This window comes from Dermacentor andersoni, chromosome 3 (genome assembly GCF_023375885.2).
Source record: "Dermacentor andersoni chromosome 3, qqDerAnde1_hic_scaffold, whole genome shotgun sequence".
In the NCBI taxonomy this organism is placed as follows: Eukaryota; Metazoa; Arthropoda; class Arachnida; order Ixodida; family Ixodidae; genus Dermacentor; species Dermacentor andersoni.
Window position 1 is genome coordinate 85,001,376 of NC_092816.1, and position 13,697 is coordinate 85,015,072.

The window sequence follows — 13,697 nt, forward strand, 5'->3', positions numbered from 1 at the left end:
GACATTGTTACTGATTCTTTGTCCTTGTATACTTCACTCACAGCACCTAATGAATCTCTGGTTCTGCGGGTGCTTAAATACTTAGTACCCAACACTTAACGAATATCCATTTAGTCTAGGTACTTGGGCATACAGACCTAGTTTTAAATGAAACTGCTGATTCATTGGCGAAAGCGTCGCTAGTTGGCCCAGCCATTCAAGTTCTCCCTACATCAGCCTCGGTCATAGCTGCAAGATTTCAGAGGCAAATGATTTACGCGAGAAATCTGTGCAATTTATAACAAATTACTCGGATTTTAAACGCTTGCTATACCCCAGGAAAAGCACTCTTTGCCAATCTAGAAAAATTGAAGTAACTATTAGTAGGCTTCGCTGTCGCATACCTTCTTTAAATTTTTATTTATACAGGGTTGGTCTGGCGCCCTCACCGATTTTTCATGTGTGTAGGGAAGATGGAACCATAGAACATTTTTTTTTTTAATTTCTTGTCGACGATTTATTAACTTGACGAACCCTAGAAACATCACTCCGGTTTCTTGGATTAGATTTCACATTTCAAAATGTGCTTTCTTTCAGTGCATCTGCACTTGAGCATAGCGACGGGAAGGTTGGCGCTGCCACCCAAAATTTTCTTTTAGGATCAGTGAGATTTCAACTCCGAATACAAAATTCTTTAGCCTCCTTTTCTTTCACCAAAATTTAACTTGTTTTTTACTTTATGGCCAAGGTATAATTTTCAGTTCTAAGAAATCGTGCAGGCTCTATAATCTCTATCTTTCGATTATAGCTTACCTGTTGTAATATTTTGACTTATTTGACACTTTACTATAACCTATACCCGATTCTAAGACAATCCATCCCCCAGAGTTTCTACATGCCAGTACACCACAAGGAGCTACATCTACACTTCAGCAGCGAACATGCCGTACCCGTGGTAAACCAGACGCGAAACTTCCTTGCCCCTTGGTTTACTTCAGCTCGCCTCTAATCGCAATCCCACACGAATGTATAGTATGTTTGATTCGTGTCAATAGATACCTTTGACGCGTAAATTAACTATATTTCATGAAAAAGTATTTTTTATGCGTCATATTATGGTTAGCTATTTATCTTAAGAGATGAAAACGCCACCGTGACTAAATAAGTTGCGCTTGGGGACGCAAACCTACACCGCTTTTATTTTTTCCCCGCTCCGGCACGCAACCACAGACATACGAAGAACTATAGGGACCCAGCACTTCGGCACCCTAGGGTTAGTGTGCATGGTTTACCGTGGTGCCCTGCTCTAAAGCTCTCTTGATTGAGACGCACACGCTGTCGCCAAATCTATGTGGCATCTCAAGGTTTACAGTTCGCCGCTGGAGATAAAGACGCAGATATGAAGAATCGGCTTATATTCTAGTCACCCTGTAGCTTATGTGTAAAGGCATCTATGCTAGCGCTATACAGATCTGCGGGCTGACGGTTATGTTTTATACGGAAATTCGCACTAAAATAACAAACGCTGAAGGAATGACCTCGCCGCAACAAATGTGCGCCTTCAAGCGCATCATTCATTTTGTAAAGGCAATATCTTTCTAGAAGCGTTCAGCTATTCTCTTACATTGACAATCATGGTCGATGGGTTCTGCACAGTTTCTTTTTTTTTTCGTTCTGAGTAGTGGCCTATACTTTTTCTTTGCGCTTGCTTTTCCACGCATGTAACTAAACTTGCCCTGTGGTGCGCCACGCCCCCCCCCCCCACTCTCCCCCTCCCCCGTTCTCCCCATGGTGATTCATTGATTCCCTGCGTCGTTTTGCTCTTAACACAAGGTCGCAACAATCCTGCGGCAGTAAGTACGTGGCAGAGAGTTGTTTGAAGAAAAAAAAAACAAGAAGAAGACATCTAAACGCACCACTGCTGCTTAACGCCCCCGTTCTCCTTGGTTGTCTTGAACCTCCAAGCCTCTGGACAAATCAGTGACCAACTTTGCGTGTGACAATTGCAATTAACTGTGCCGGACATGATGTATGTATAGAGGCGGTGTAGAGGCGCTCGCTAAAGGAGTCGGGAAGGCGTTAAGGCGTTGAGTCTCACGACAACTTTTCTGTTTACCCCGGCTATACCCCGAGACTCCAATTTCGCCATTACTTTCGCTGCATGCTCGCAGCTATGTTTGTCTTCTCACGGCCGCGTGACAACGCATGAATCGCGAAAAGGTTCTTTTCGCAGCGACTAATCGGTGTCGGTAAATAGCCCGTGCCGAGCTTGTTAAATATATATACACGCGCAGTACCCTGTCTCTCTCGCCTTGAGCAGGTGCTAGTTCTCTGCACTCTCACGCGCACACGCTGCGTCTCATTTCGCGAAGCAGCCGCCTGTGAAAAAGCGCCTTGACACGCTGCAGTAACAGCGCGTTTGTGTCCGTAGCCAGTGCTTGTGCACACGGACACTTTCAACGGTGACTCGCAGCAAGGCGCAATTAGTTGGCTTATTTCCCGCTCAAGCAGTGTTGCAGTGCAGCAGTCGCGTGAGTGCAGTGCTGGCGACAGGTGGCACCGTCGTACCTGCAGATCGAAGTCGCAGAGTTTCACCCTTGGCTGCACTCGAGTTTCCTATATTTATGTACACATAGCGAGTTCGCGTGTGTACCCGAAGTTACAGCCTGGAACCGACTGCACAAGGACGAAAGGAGGTCCGCAGTCTGGTTTGCGCTGCTTTACTTTACTTTTTTTTATACTTTTACGAAAAGGAACCAGCTGGCTGGCTAAGCCGCACAGTTGCGAGCGGGCTTCAGCGCGACCGGTTTATCGATTAATGTGTGGTTCGGTCGTTTGCGTTACGACAAACTCACCCTTTTGACCTGTATCTCCATTTGATTTTTCTTTCTTTCTATAACTTTAGCGATAAGGTAAGCTAGAGGTCACACGTTAATGACGCTGCCGATCCTAAACAATTAAATGCCGAAGAGTGTATTGCATGGAATATGTATTGGGCGATACTTTGGCGGTTGGTTTGCTGGAGGGAATCGCTGTAGCGCTCGACACGCGCAAAAAAAAAAAAAATTTTTTTTTTTCAACTCTACGTTTTTCTTCAAAGCGTTCTATATTCAACCTCTTATATAACAGTTTATTGTAAGAAGAAAAAACAAAGGTGTATCGACGCCCTCCGTCCAGGACGTCACTTGCGGCATCCTTCGGCGTTAGGTCAATAAAGTGCGCAAAGAACCGTTGGTCGTGAAGGGTGGCTGCGCCAGTCAGCCACTAGGCGTAAGGAATGGGTGGGAGGGGTGAGGGTTTGTGTAGGGGGAGGGGCTATAGTATCGGATGGGCATTGGCACAGGATGGTGTTGGTGTGATGGGATAGACACCACAATGGCTACATCAATTCGTCCGAGCTTGTCGGATGATTGTGCCCTGTCGTCTTGAAACGTCCGGGTGAACCTTAGGGTGTCCCGTGCTCGTCCCTGTATGAGTGCAATTGTGGTAGCGGCGATACTGTCGCTATAGCAGATTCGGTCGTGTCGGGGAGCCTGGCGTACCATGCCGCAGGCGAGCTCGAAATCAATTCGTTGATTCCCCAACATCCCCTCCGTGACCGAAGATCCACATACTCTCTACGTGTCGACGGAGATATTCTTGCAGCTATTGAGAATAAGCTTTAAAATTAAATTCAATTCTTGGCCTTACGTTCAAGACCCCGATCTGATTATAAGGCGCGCCTTTCGGATTAATTTTTTGACCATCCGGGGTTCTTTAACGTGCACCCAATGCACGGGACACGGGCGTTTTTGCATTTCGCCCCCATCGAAATGTGCCTGCCACGGTCGGGGTTCGATCCCGCGACCTGGCGCTTAGCAGCGCAACGTCAAAGCCACTAAACAACCACGGCGGGTATAGGAAGCTTTGGCTCGGCAGCTCATATTTAAATACATGGGAACAGAGAAATCTTTTTTCTCGGCAGCCAGAGCACCGATTTTGAGAGGTTTGTTGCATTTGAAGGAATAAGTTCAAATTTAGTGTATGTAGAAGCAAATTTTCTTACTCAGGATCTCATTTCTTCTTTTCTTTAGAAATCTGTTGAAAATCGCAAAATCAAAAAAGAAAGAAAGGAAAAGGAAAACACATTCATGTACTAAGTTTTCAACTTTGAAACTCAGTGTTAAATAATAATATAAAAAGAATGCCAACTACAGCTAAGACTACATCTCAAGCAGACAAAATTTGCGTTATACACCGCTCTGAAATGTATGCCACCAATCTGTAAGCAGGACTTTTGCAAAACCCTCGTACACATTGCAACAATTTCACGTAAGCTGTAAATTTATATATCGAAGTTGTCCGTTTGATAAGCTATAACGCATGGAGTATACAGAACCGCAATATCTATTCTTGATGCGTAGTTACCGATTTGTAAACTTAGTGCTTAAGTTTTTTTCAACTTACCGATTTGTCGTAAATATCGTTAAAAAGAGAAATTCCAAGCCCAAAATGAGAACTTTGTTCCCTTGGGTGACTAGAAATTAAATATTTCTCTGAAATGTATCAAATTTTATTCGAATTGGTCCATCGGTTGTCTGATGAAAGCATTTTTGTGTTTTACCTCTGTTTCAATAGGCAGCATCGGAGAGTTGGTGCCGAGCTAAAGGTTCCACTTAAGCGATGTGTTTAGACAAGTCATCGTGTACCAGTTTTTGCATTCGAGTACTTTTCCAACGCTTTGCGATAAGCTGTCCATGACCATTCCAGCTCTCATTAACACATATGTACAAACATGCGCGTCTTACGGACTTCCTGTTGCCCTGTTTCTTTCAACTATGCCCTCAATAACGCAGCACGAGCCTGCGTAACACCTTACAAATATCTTGATGCGCATATCACTAGCGAGATCTCTCGTGGAACATGCATGTCCAATAAATATTTAACAACGCTAACCGCATGTTCGGTTTCATACGCGGAAATTTTTTTCCAGCGCGAGTGTTGACGTTAAGCTGCAACATTATAAAACATTGATACGTCCCAAGCTCGAATATGCCGGCTCCACTTGGGACCCTTGTCAAAGCCCTAGTTGCCTGGGCCGAAAGGGTCGTTCCTCGTGAGGGGCCATCTTAGGACTCGGGCCTGCCTGATCATAACTGAGCAGAATCTCAATAAAGTTGTTGCCACCACCTGTCAAGCTAATCTAACAAGTCTTCTAGAATAACTTGAGAACAAGGCCGCCTGCTTCATTTTATCAAATTATGCAAGTCACGCAAACGTACCTTCCATGAAACAGACTCTCGGTTTGCCGAGCCTTGCCTTACGTCGTAAGAAGGAAATTAGATGATCGTCCTCTGAGTGGACAGTACTAGAGCACCGTCCCACCGAACGTGGGCTCAGAAGGCAGTGAAAGCACTTTTGTGCTTTCTCGGAACGTCTCGCTTGCACGAGCGGCTTTGACTCAATATGTCCCTGCACGTCTCTATAACCTCTCTCTCTCTTCTCTTCCTGCCTTCCCCCAGCGTAGGGTAGCCAACCAAACTCTTGACTGGTTAACATCCCTGCCTTCCTTATATATATATATATATATATATATATATATATATATATATATATATATATATATATATATATATATATATATATATATATATATATATCTGCACTCTAATCCGATTCTAAAAGACGAGTTGTTGTTTGTTCACCCAACCTACATTTCACCTCGCATCGATCACCAAATGAAGGTGGGAGCACCCCCCATGCCACTCCAATTCTTACTTTTACTCACTGGTACCACGGACTGCCGACGACTGGTACCACGTTCGTGCTTCCATTCATTTGAAATGTTTGTGTGTGTTGTCTTCAGCAGAGAAATTTAACTTGAACGTGAATCTTGTTTCGTTTGTTTGTACAACAGAGAAGTAGGCCTATATATAGTTAACCCTCTTGCTCTGGTTTCTTTGAATCTTGATGATTCAGTAGAAGACGGAATTCCGCTGCTGCTGCTGCTATGTGATTTGTGATAAATCTAGATCGCGGAAATGACTACGAGCCTGTAGAGTGGCGCTGCATGAATACTTGTGTAAATAAGGCACCCATAAAATAACTATTGCGTGGTTGCCTTGATTGTTCACCGACGCTGAAGCACGGTACACATCAGCGGCGGCAGGAACACCGTCCCCGAAATGAAACACACACGATTCCGGTGCTCACACGTAATCGCATTTATTCGTCGTCTCGGCAACAATGTGTGAGTGTGTCTTCGTCGACGGCTGGCTTCTCAAGGCTCACAGAGGGGACTCCGCAAACGACGACATTGTCAATCATCTCGCACTGCACAAACGCACACCCATAACACCCGTGCATCTCGGGTGCACTGGAAAGGTAGTGAAAAAAAAAAAAGAGAACTACAAACAGCAACAAGTGTCATCGAAGACGCAACCATCGTCGCCTATACAGGAAGCACGAAGACAACCAGCAACGGAAGAATATATTAGAAATTCATGCCAACAGGTATCGTCGTCGTCTGGTCGAAGGCGTCACGTCAACTCCTCGGTGACGTGATGTGCTGTCGAATCTCGCTGACTTCCGTTTGTCGTCTCCGCTGCACACAGGCACCCGCGTTTGGGTCACGAGGCACAGGGGTGTCGGTGGTGTTTGAGAGAGAAGGATAGATGTAGTCCTACAGGCAGTTCGTTAGCGCAGTCACAGAGGGTGGAAGGTGGAGGGGGTGGGGGGAGGAGGTTACTGGCAATCGCGGAGATGAACGCACAAAACACAGAGGGGGGGGGGGGGGCGAGCACTCGTGCATACCATTGTTCGGGGGCGCGAGGCAGTCGTCCGTGAACACGTTGGACGCACGGCGAAGCGACGGGGAACTACACGCCCGCCCTTTCCTATGCCGGTTCAATCAACCCGTCATCGCGGGTGCGTCTGGCTTCCTCTAGCTGACGGCACGACGCTACGGCACACGACCACTTCGTGGGGCGAACGGCAGGGTATGTTTTTCCTGATTTTTTCTTTTTTTTTTGGAGAAATAAAAATAAAAGAAACATGTTGACGTTCACGGTGCTCGGCTGTCAAGGAAGACGAACTCGAAGTTAGTAGCAAGTAGAAGGTGGACGACCGAATCTTTCTGAGAACCCTTTCGATAAGTTTACCCACCTCAGAGGTGAATGATGATCCGTGTTAAGTGATAGTGCAGATGCCACGCGTTGCGTTTCTCTCGGGGATGTCACATGCGTGTTGCTTCCCGGGGCCCTCGCGACAGCCGCAGACCTGTAGAGGGTGGATGGGCTGCCAATATCAGCGGCATTGAGTGGCAGGCGGGGAACATATCGCTGGTCAACGGACTGCCACGGGTCGACTCAGTATACGAGAGGCTCACTGATCAAACTCGTTTCTATGGCATAGTCAAAGGCACGAGCTGAACGTTTATTAGACGCGAGACGTCGTAAGCGCTCGCGAAACGAATACTTCGCTGTCGCGACGGTCACATTCACTGTCAGGCACGATCACCTAGCATTCGTTCCAGGAAAGAACAGACAGCGCGATTCGCTTTTGTTAACATCCACCTTTACGGTTATCAAGGCAGTTTGGCGGTGACGTTAATTGTGCGTGATGTCACTTGGTTGTACTATTCCTCGCGCAGTGGCAACCAAAAGCAGGTCAGTACAGTCCAATGACGTCATTTCTTCAGCGGGCCAGTAAGGCCATAGTTCTAACGCTCTGGTGCGCAGTCCCAGAAACGCGCGCATATTATACAATATACCAGAAACGAACGCGTTGCAAGTGATTGGTTACTAGCGTACGTAAGGCACGATTTCATACTATAGGCACGAGAGTGCCCATGTGCCTTTGCCGTACATTCCCATACAGGCACTGAGTGGCAATGAGTAAATGGCGTCAGAGCGTGTGCTCTGTTCAGGTAACGATGTGTGTATTTACAGTGATGGCTGAATTTGTTACTCGTAGGAAGCAAGAAACGTTTTTTTTTCTTTCCCGGTTACACAAGATACGAGCTCAAAGAACTTTTTTTTTGCATTTAGTTGCTGCTCGCCACGGTGTATCGAGCGGATTTACAAAGAAAAAATAATAACACGATTCATGCGGCAGTAACTGCCTCGACGAGAGGTTCTGTCAGCAGCGCGAACAAAACGGCAGATACAACGCATGCGCGGCCTAACACGAGCGAACACCCCTTATTCTTCTTACGTTTGGCGCAATCAAGGACACTTATTAACGTCCTCTACATGGCATATCGAAATGCGACTCGGTTTGTTATTAATGGACATCTCTATAGGTGTAGCTGCCCCCTGAAACGCTCGTTTTGGCTTTTTATAATGCGCTCAATATTCAGTGAAACACAGTTCTTTGTCATGCCATCATAGCCATCAGATCCATGTGTGACGTATGAACGGTGAACTGAAAGGATCTAGAAGGTGTAGATTTATAAAACTAGAGTACATCAAGGAAGGGTCCGTGCAATTTGCTTCTTGGCAAGGATTCTGCAATGGGCAAAGCTCCTCAAATCGTTGGTGCCGCAACCGAAAAAGCCTTCAAGACAGCGCACGAAAACTTGTGTTTCCTGGTAGTGTAGTGTGTCCGTACTTGAAACTGTGGACATGTGACCTAAACTTTGCTACCAGTGAGAAATTGTGGAGCGCAATCATCACAAGTTTCTCGTGCAATATAAGGCACTTCGCATTTCAATAAAACTGCACACGAAAGCTGTTTGAAACGAGGGATTGTGTGGCAGGTTAGTCAAGGAAAACAAAAATATACGCAGTTTCTCTACGAAAAAGTGTCTGTTGTTTCACTCTCTTCACAATATGCATCTCTGGTGGAACTACGTGGAAATGTTAGCATCTTGCGCAACCCATTACTGCAATAAGCAGTGAAGTTCAATCTGGTTGACGCAAGATTTAACGTAGCCTTGGAGAGAGGATGACTGTAATGTACGGAAAAGACCTGGAAAGGACGATTTACAAGGAACTTCGTTCAATGTCATGGCCAACGTAGTTCGATCGCGCCTACATTAGGCTCGTAGTTCACACAAGGGAGTGCGCTAACACTACGCAATGCTGCTTCTGGTCCCTATAGCTAACGGACTTGAGCCTGATCGCTACCTTTGACTTCCATCTGAAGGTGTTTCTAGCCTTTCTAGAAGACGTCAGTTCTCACGTCCTCCAAGTTGTGGCGCAAGGATATGTCTCTATCGCAATATCCTAAGGTTGTCGATCTGCCAATGCTTTCGATCATCCATCAGGGAGCGCTGAAGTGCTGAAGCGCACGTCGTTTCGTGGAGTGCAGGGGGGGGGGGGGGGGGCGGCGTGTTTGACACTTCTTCGACAGACACAAGAGCAGCGCTATGTACATGATCGGTCGCAGCTTCACCGCTCGTCTTTCTTCAAAGGTCCCAAAAGAGACCTTCGTCATTACATATGTACACCTAGATGAACTCGGAGATGACCGTCAGCCTCCCGGCAGGTCCCGCGGGAACGTGCCATTGGCTCGTGGGGCTGCCGATCCTGCGGATGGCGTTGATGCCGCCCAGCCGGGACTGCTGGAAAGGGAACCTACGAACGGCCATGAATCCGTCGTCGATGCCTTCGCAATCGAAAACAAGCTTGTGCTTCTTGAGGCCAATCCTCTTCTTGGCCTTGCGCACGTAGTTTCGGCGGATGACGAATGACGAGCGTCCGTTCTTCATGATGGCCTCCATGACCTTCTGTCCCAGACTGTAAGGGTCGCTCGTAACCGCTGGATCCTTGACCAGGACATCCTCGGCCACGACTTGGGGTTCCTGTTCGGCGGGCGGATTGTACAGTGACATGAGGGACTCGCTCCTGGGTTGTCGCCACGGCGCACGGAATCCATCTTCCGTCTGGTCGTCGTCGCCGTCCTCCATCTTGTCGATGAGGTCGAGGTCGTTCATAGAGTACGAGGCGTTACGAGAGCCGGCGATACTGCATGACTCCTGGTACGGGGGCGGGTCGGCGGGCTTCTGGATGCGGCCGTAACCGCCGCCATCCTCGGTCGAATGGTGGTGTTGGACCACGCCGTACGTGGCGTATGCGACGTCCGAGCCGGTCGAAGGCCGCATGCGCACCTCGCCGCCGCAAGGCCGGGTGTCGTGAAACTCGAAGTCGTCGTTGGCGTCCGTCGTGAACGAGCCGGCGTCATCCGAGTCGGATTCCTCCTCGGGAGCACTGAGCGTGGCACAGCTCTCTCCGGCAACGGTGGACCTGCACCGAACACAATGGGAAAATTAGTGCTTAGTGTCATGTCTTATCACGAAGTAACATTGCAACTGGATGCAGTTAGTGAGTAAACACTTTATTGAAAAACAAGGTATTGAGGTGGGTGACCTTGTGGTTAGGCGACCACAAGCCCCTGAGCCCAGACGGCTTCTCCATCTGTCTTGATGACCTTGGCCTGCAGGTCAAGGTCGAAGCTTAGCAACACGGCCTCTCACTGCTCAGTATTACTTATTTCGTGATTCGTGTGATCTTCTCTGGGCACGACCACATCATATGGAACAGATCCGCCTTTTGCTTACCATGGTTACCGTGGTAGATTATAGTGATATGCTACGGGGTTGGGGTATAGGTCTGGAGTCGCCTACAAGTTGCTTCTTGTCGCTTGTTAAGCGATTTGTGAGCTGGCGGATACACTCTCCTGGTTAACCTGTAGTGTTGAGTTATTTCCTGGTAACTGACCATGCGATCCCTCTCTGATCCTAGCATGCGCCGCTCGGGTGCTCAGTTGGCGAATCCTCCAGCGGCGGTGTGGGTGGCATCGTTTCCGGGTAGGGAGGAGCGTACTGGTGCCCAAATAATTTGGGTAGGTGTTGGGGGTCGGGGGTTGGTTGGTGTCTAGTATGTGTTTTACTGGAGCCGTGACCCAGCCTTTTCCAAAACTGCGTAATGCTGCTGTGGAATCGCTAATAATGTAAGGACAATGTGTGGAGGCTACGCCAGAGTGCTAGCAGCCTCGGCCGCGGTTTTAGTAATTCTGGTTTGGCTTGAACCGCCAGCGCGCATTTTATCTGAGGAGTCCACCACTGCGAGGGACATACAGTGACGTTCTATGTATTCCGCTGCGTCGACATAGACCACTCTTTGGATGCGTAGAGTTTCTGATGTAGGGCTTTGGACCGTTCGGCCCACCTTTCCTTGTGGAATTCGAGGTGCATGTTTTTTAGGGGGTGGATTAATTTTGATATGACGCCTCTGATCGCGAGGAAAGTCGACTTTAGTGCTTTGCATCGATTCGTAGCTGATGTCGAGGTTCTGGAGGATGTCTCGCATGGCAGGACTCTGTGCTAGTCTCTCGTATTGGAATGTAAGGTGTGCTTCCACAAGTTCCGCAAGGGTGTTGTGTAAACCTAAGCCTAGCAATTTAGCGTTGACCGTTCACACAGGCAGCCCAGGGGCCTGTTTATAGGCCCTCGGGATAATTCCCTCTCATGTCTCTTTCTCAGCCGCTTTGAGGCAGAGTTACGGAGTAATGCGGGTGATGCAGCTGAGCACGAAGGCTCGAACCAACCGTATGAGGTTGGCTTCTTTCATGCCAGAGTGTCGGTTGGCAATGCAAAGCTTTAAAAGTGAAGTTCTCTCTGCAGACACATGTGTACAGGGGACATATGCGTCTATTTCTCGCACCACTGATATACAACTTCTTTTCGCAGTTGAAATTCATAAGCAAGTTTGTTCAATTATCGTATATCCCACGATCCAGTGAAACTAAACTAGGTTACACGATAGTGCACATCATTGTGTCATCGCATGGTGTTAGTCTTATGTTACACGTGCAGGAAAACGCTTACAACAACTAGACACCAATAAAGCCAACATGTATTAGTGACAAAATATGAAGTTATTAAATATCGCGTTTTAACGAGGGGAGCCAAACTTACTTTGTGCCGGTCAACGCCCAAACCCTACTAAATCACCAGTTGGAGCGTTTACAGCTCGATTTAAGTGCATTGACACTTATGCACAATCAATAAAATTGCCGCGCGCGTTATCGGTGCAGAAGCACGGGCCTTGTCCTGACCTGAGACTGAGCGTGTCCGACAGCGTCGCGTAGATGTGGTCCTCCTCCTGGGCCTGCTGTATCCACGCCGGCAGGTCCTGCGGCGTCAAGACTGCCGCCTGGTGGCGTCGCTCGTTCTCGTCGGGCCGCGACTTCTCGGAGTCGTAGTCGACGGCCGGGATGTGCACCTTGACCGCCGAGTCGATGGAGCAGCAGCTTCCGGCGTCTTCCAGGGGCCGCTTTAGCGGAGACCCCGGACTGCCGGGTGCGTGCAGTTGCTGCTGCTGCTGCTGCAGGTGCTGCTGTTGTAAGTGCTGCTGATGCTGCATCTGGACGGCGCAGCTTCGCAGGTACGCCGCCTTGTCGAGCATGCAGTCGACGTTGTAGATGCCCTGCACCAGGTAATTGGGCGGCGGCAGACCCGGAATCCGGGGCCGGTCGCTGCCCCTCGAAGAGCTGGAGCGGCCCGGACGGGTCTTGGACACGCGGCCATAGTTGGTCGACGAACGCTTGTAGTTTGTGACGATGCCGATGGGCGCCACGGGACCCAGGTGCTTGATGTAGCTCTTGGCGTCGCCGGTATACAGCCGGTACCGGTTCTCGTCACCTGCGTCGAGTGGAAGGGAAAGCACGTGAGCGTGACTGGAGGGGAACAAAGGGAGATTTGAAATAAAGTGCCTGATTCTCACTGTTGCTATCCACACGTATGCATGAGAACGTTGGAGAATGGCGCACTTGAAATAAATTATGGCACCCTTATTGAATACATTACTCCAGTGTATAAAGTGTTCATTCATACTGGCACGTGACCCGCCGTGCTTGCTTAGTGGCTATGGCGTTGGGCTGCTAAGCACGAGGTCGCCGGATTGAAACCCGGCCACGGCGGTCGCATTTCGATGGGGCCGAAATGCGAAAACACCCGTGTACTTAGATTAAGGTGGGCATTCAAGAACCCCAAGTGGTCCAAATTTCCGGAGTCCCCCACTACGGAATGCCTCATAATCAGAAAGTGTTTTTGGCACGTAAAACCGCATAATTTAATTTTAATTTCTTTTAGTGTTCGCACGTGGCTGCTATATAACTACGTACGAGCGAAAGAATTGTGAAACGCCGTCAATTCTGAGGGGGTACAACTGAAACTCTCAGTCGCATCGTGTTGGTGAATGTCAAGGGCCTTCACATTTCTGTGAGCGACAGAATTCATTGGCACATGGTGGCATACGTGGCGCGGAAAGAGACGCCCATGGCGGAGCAATTGCCGGCCAGGTCTGCCAGACTAAACCCGCCTGTAGTATCATCATCACCACCAGCGTCAACCCATGCACAACGAAAACGATAAGACTGCGTTTATCCGTGTCCGCGCATGCTTTCACATTGCAGCTGGCGCGACCGAATCAGCATGCAGTTTCAAGGTGCCAGGCCGCTACTGGTTTGTGAGCGCGACTTTACACGTGGCAGGTGCATAAAGCATTGCTTCGAACAAGAAGAATGTGGTGCGACGCTGTTCGCTTTTTACCGGTACGGTTATGATGATTTTTATGACGCCGTTTCAAGGCGTTTGAAGCCGCAGCGGCTCCCGAAGTGCGACCCCAAGAGCGGTGGGCCACACGCCCCAGCTGTTATCGGGAAGGCTACAAAAGACCGTTATACATCAGAGAAGTTGCAACACGCTGTACAAAGCGACTAGTTCGGCGAGTACA

General features: G+C 48.6%; 1 protein-coding gene across 1 annotated transcript in view; it reads right to left on the bottom strand.

Moving 5' to 3' along the window:
- Positions 1-6,164: 6,164 nt before the first annotated feature.
- Positions 6,165-13,697, bottom strand: part of LOC126544024 (uncharacterized) — a 147,999-nt gene continuing 140,466 nt past the window's right edge. Inside the window, exons 3-4 of the mRNA XM_050191211.2 lie at positions 12,019-12,604; positions 6,165-10,205 (exon numbers count right to left, since the gene is read on the bottom strand). Of these exons, the coding sequence (XP_050047168.1) occupies positions 9,410-10,205; positions 12,019-12,604 (1,382 nt within the window). The 3' untranslated portion in view covers positions 6,165-9,409. The remainder of the gene's footprint in view (positions 10,206-12,018; positions 12,605-13,697) is intronic.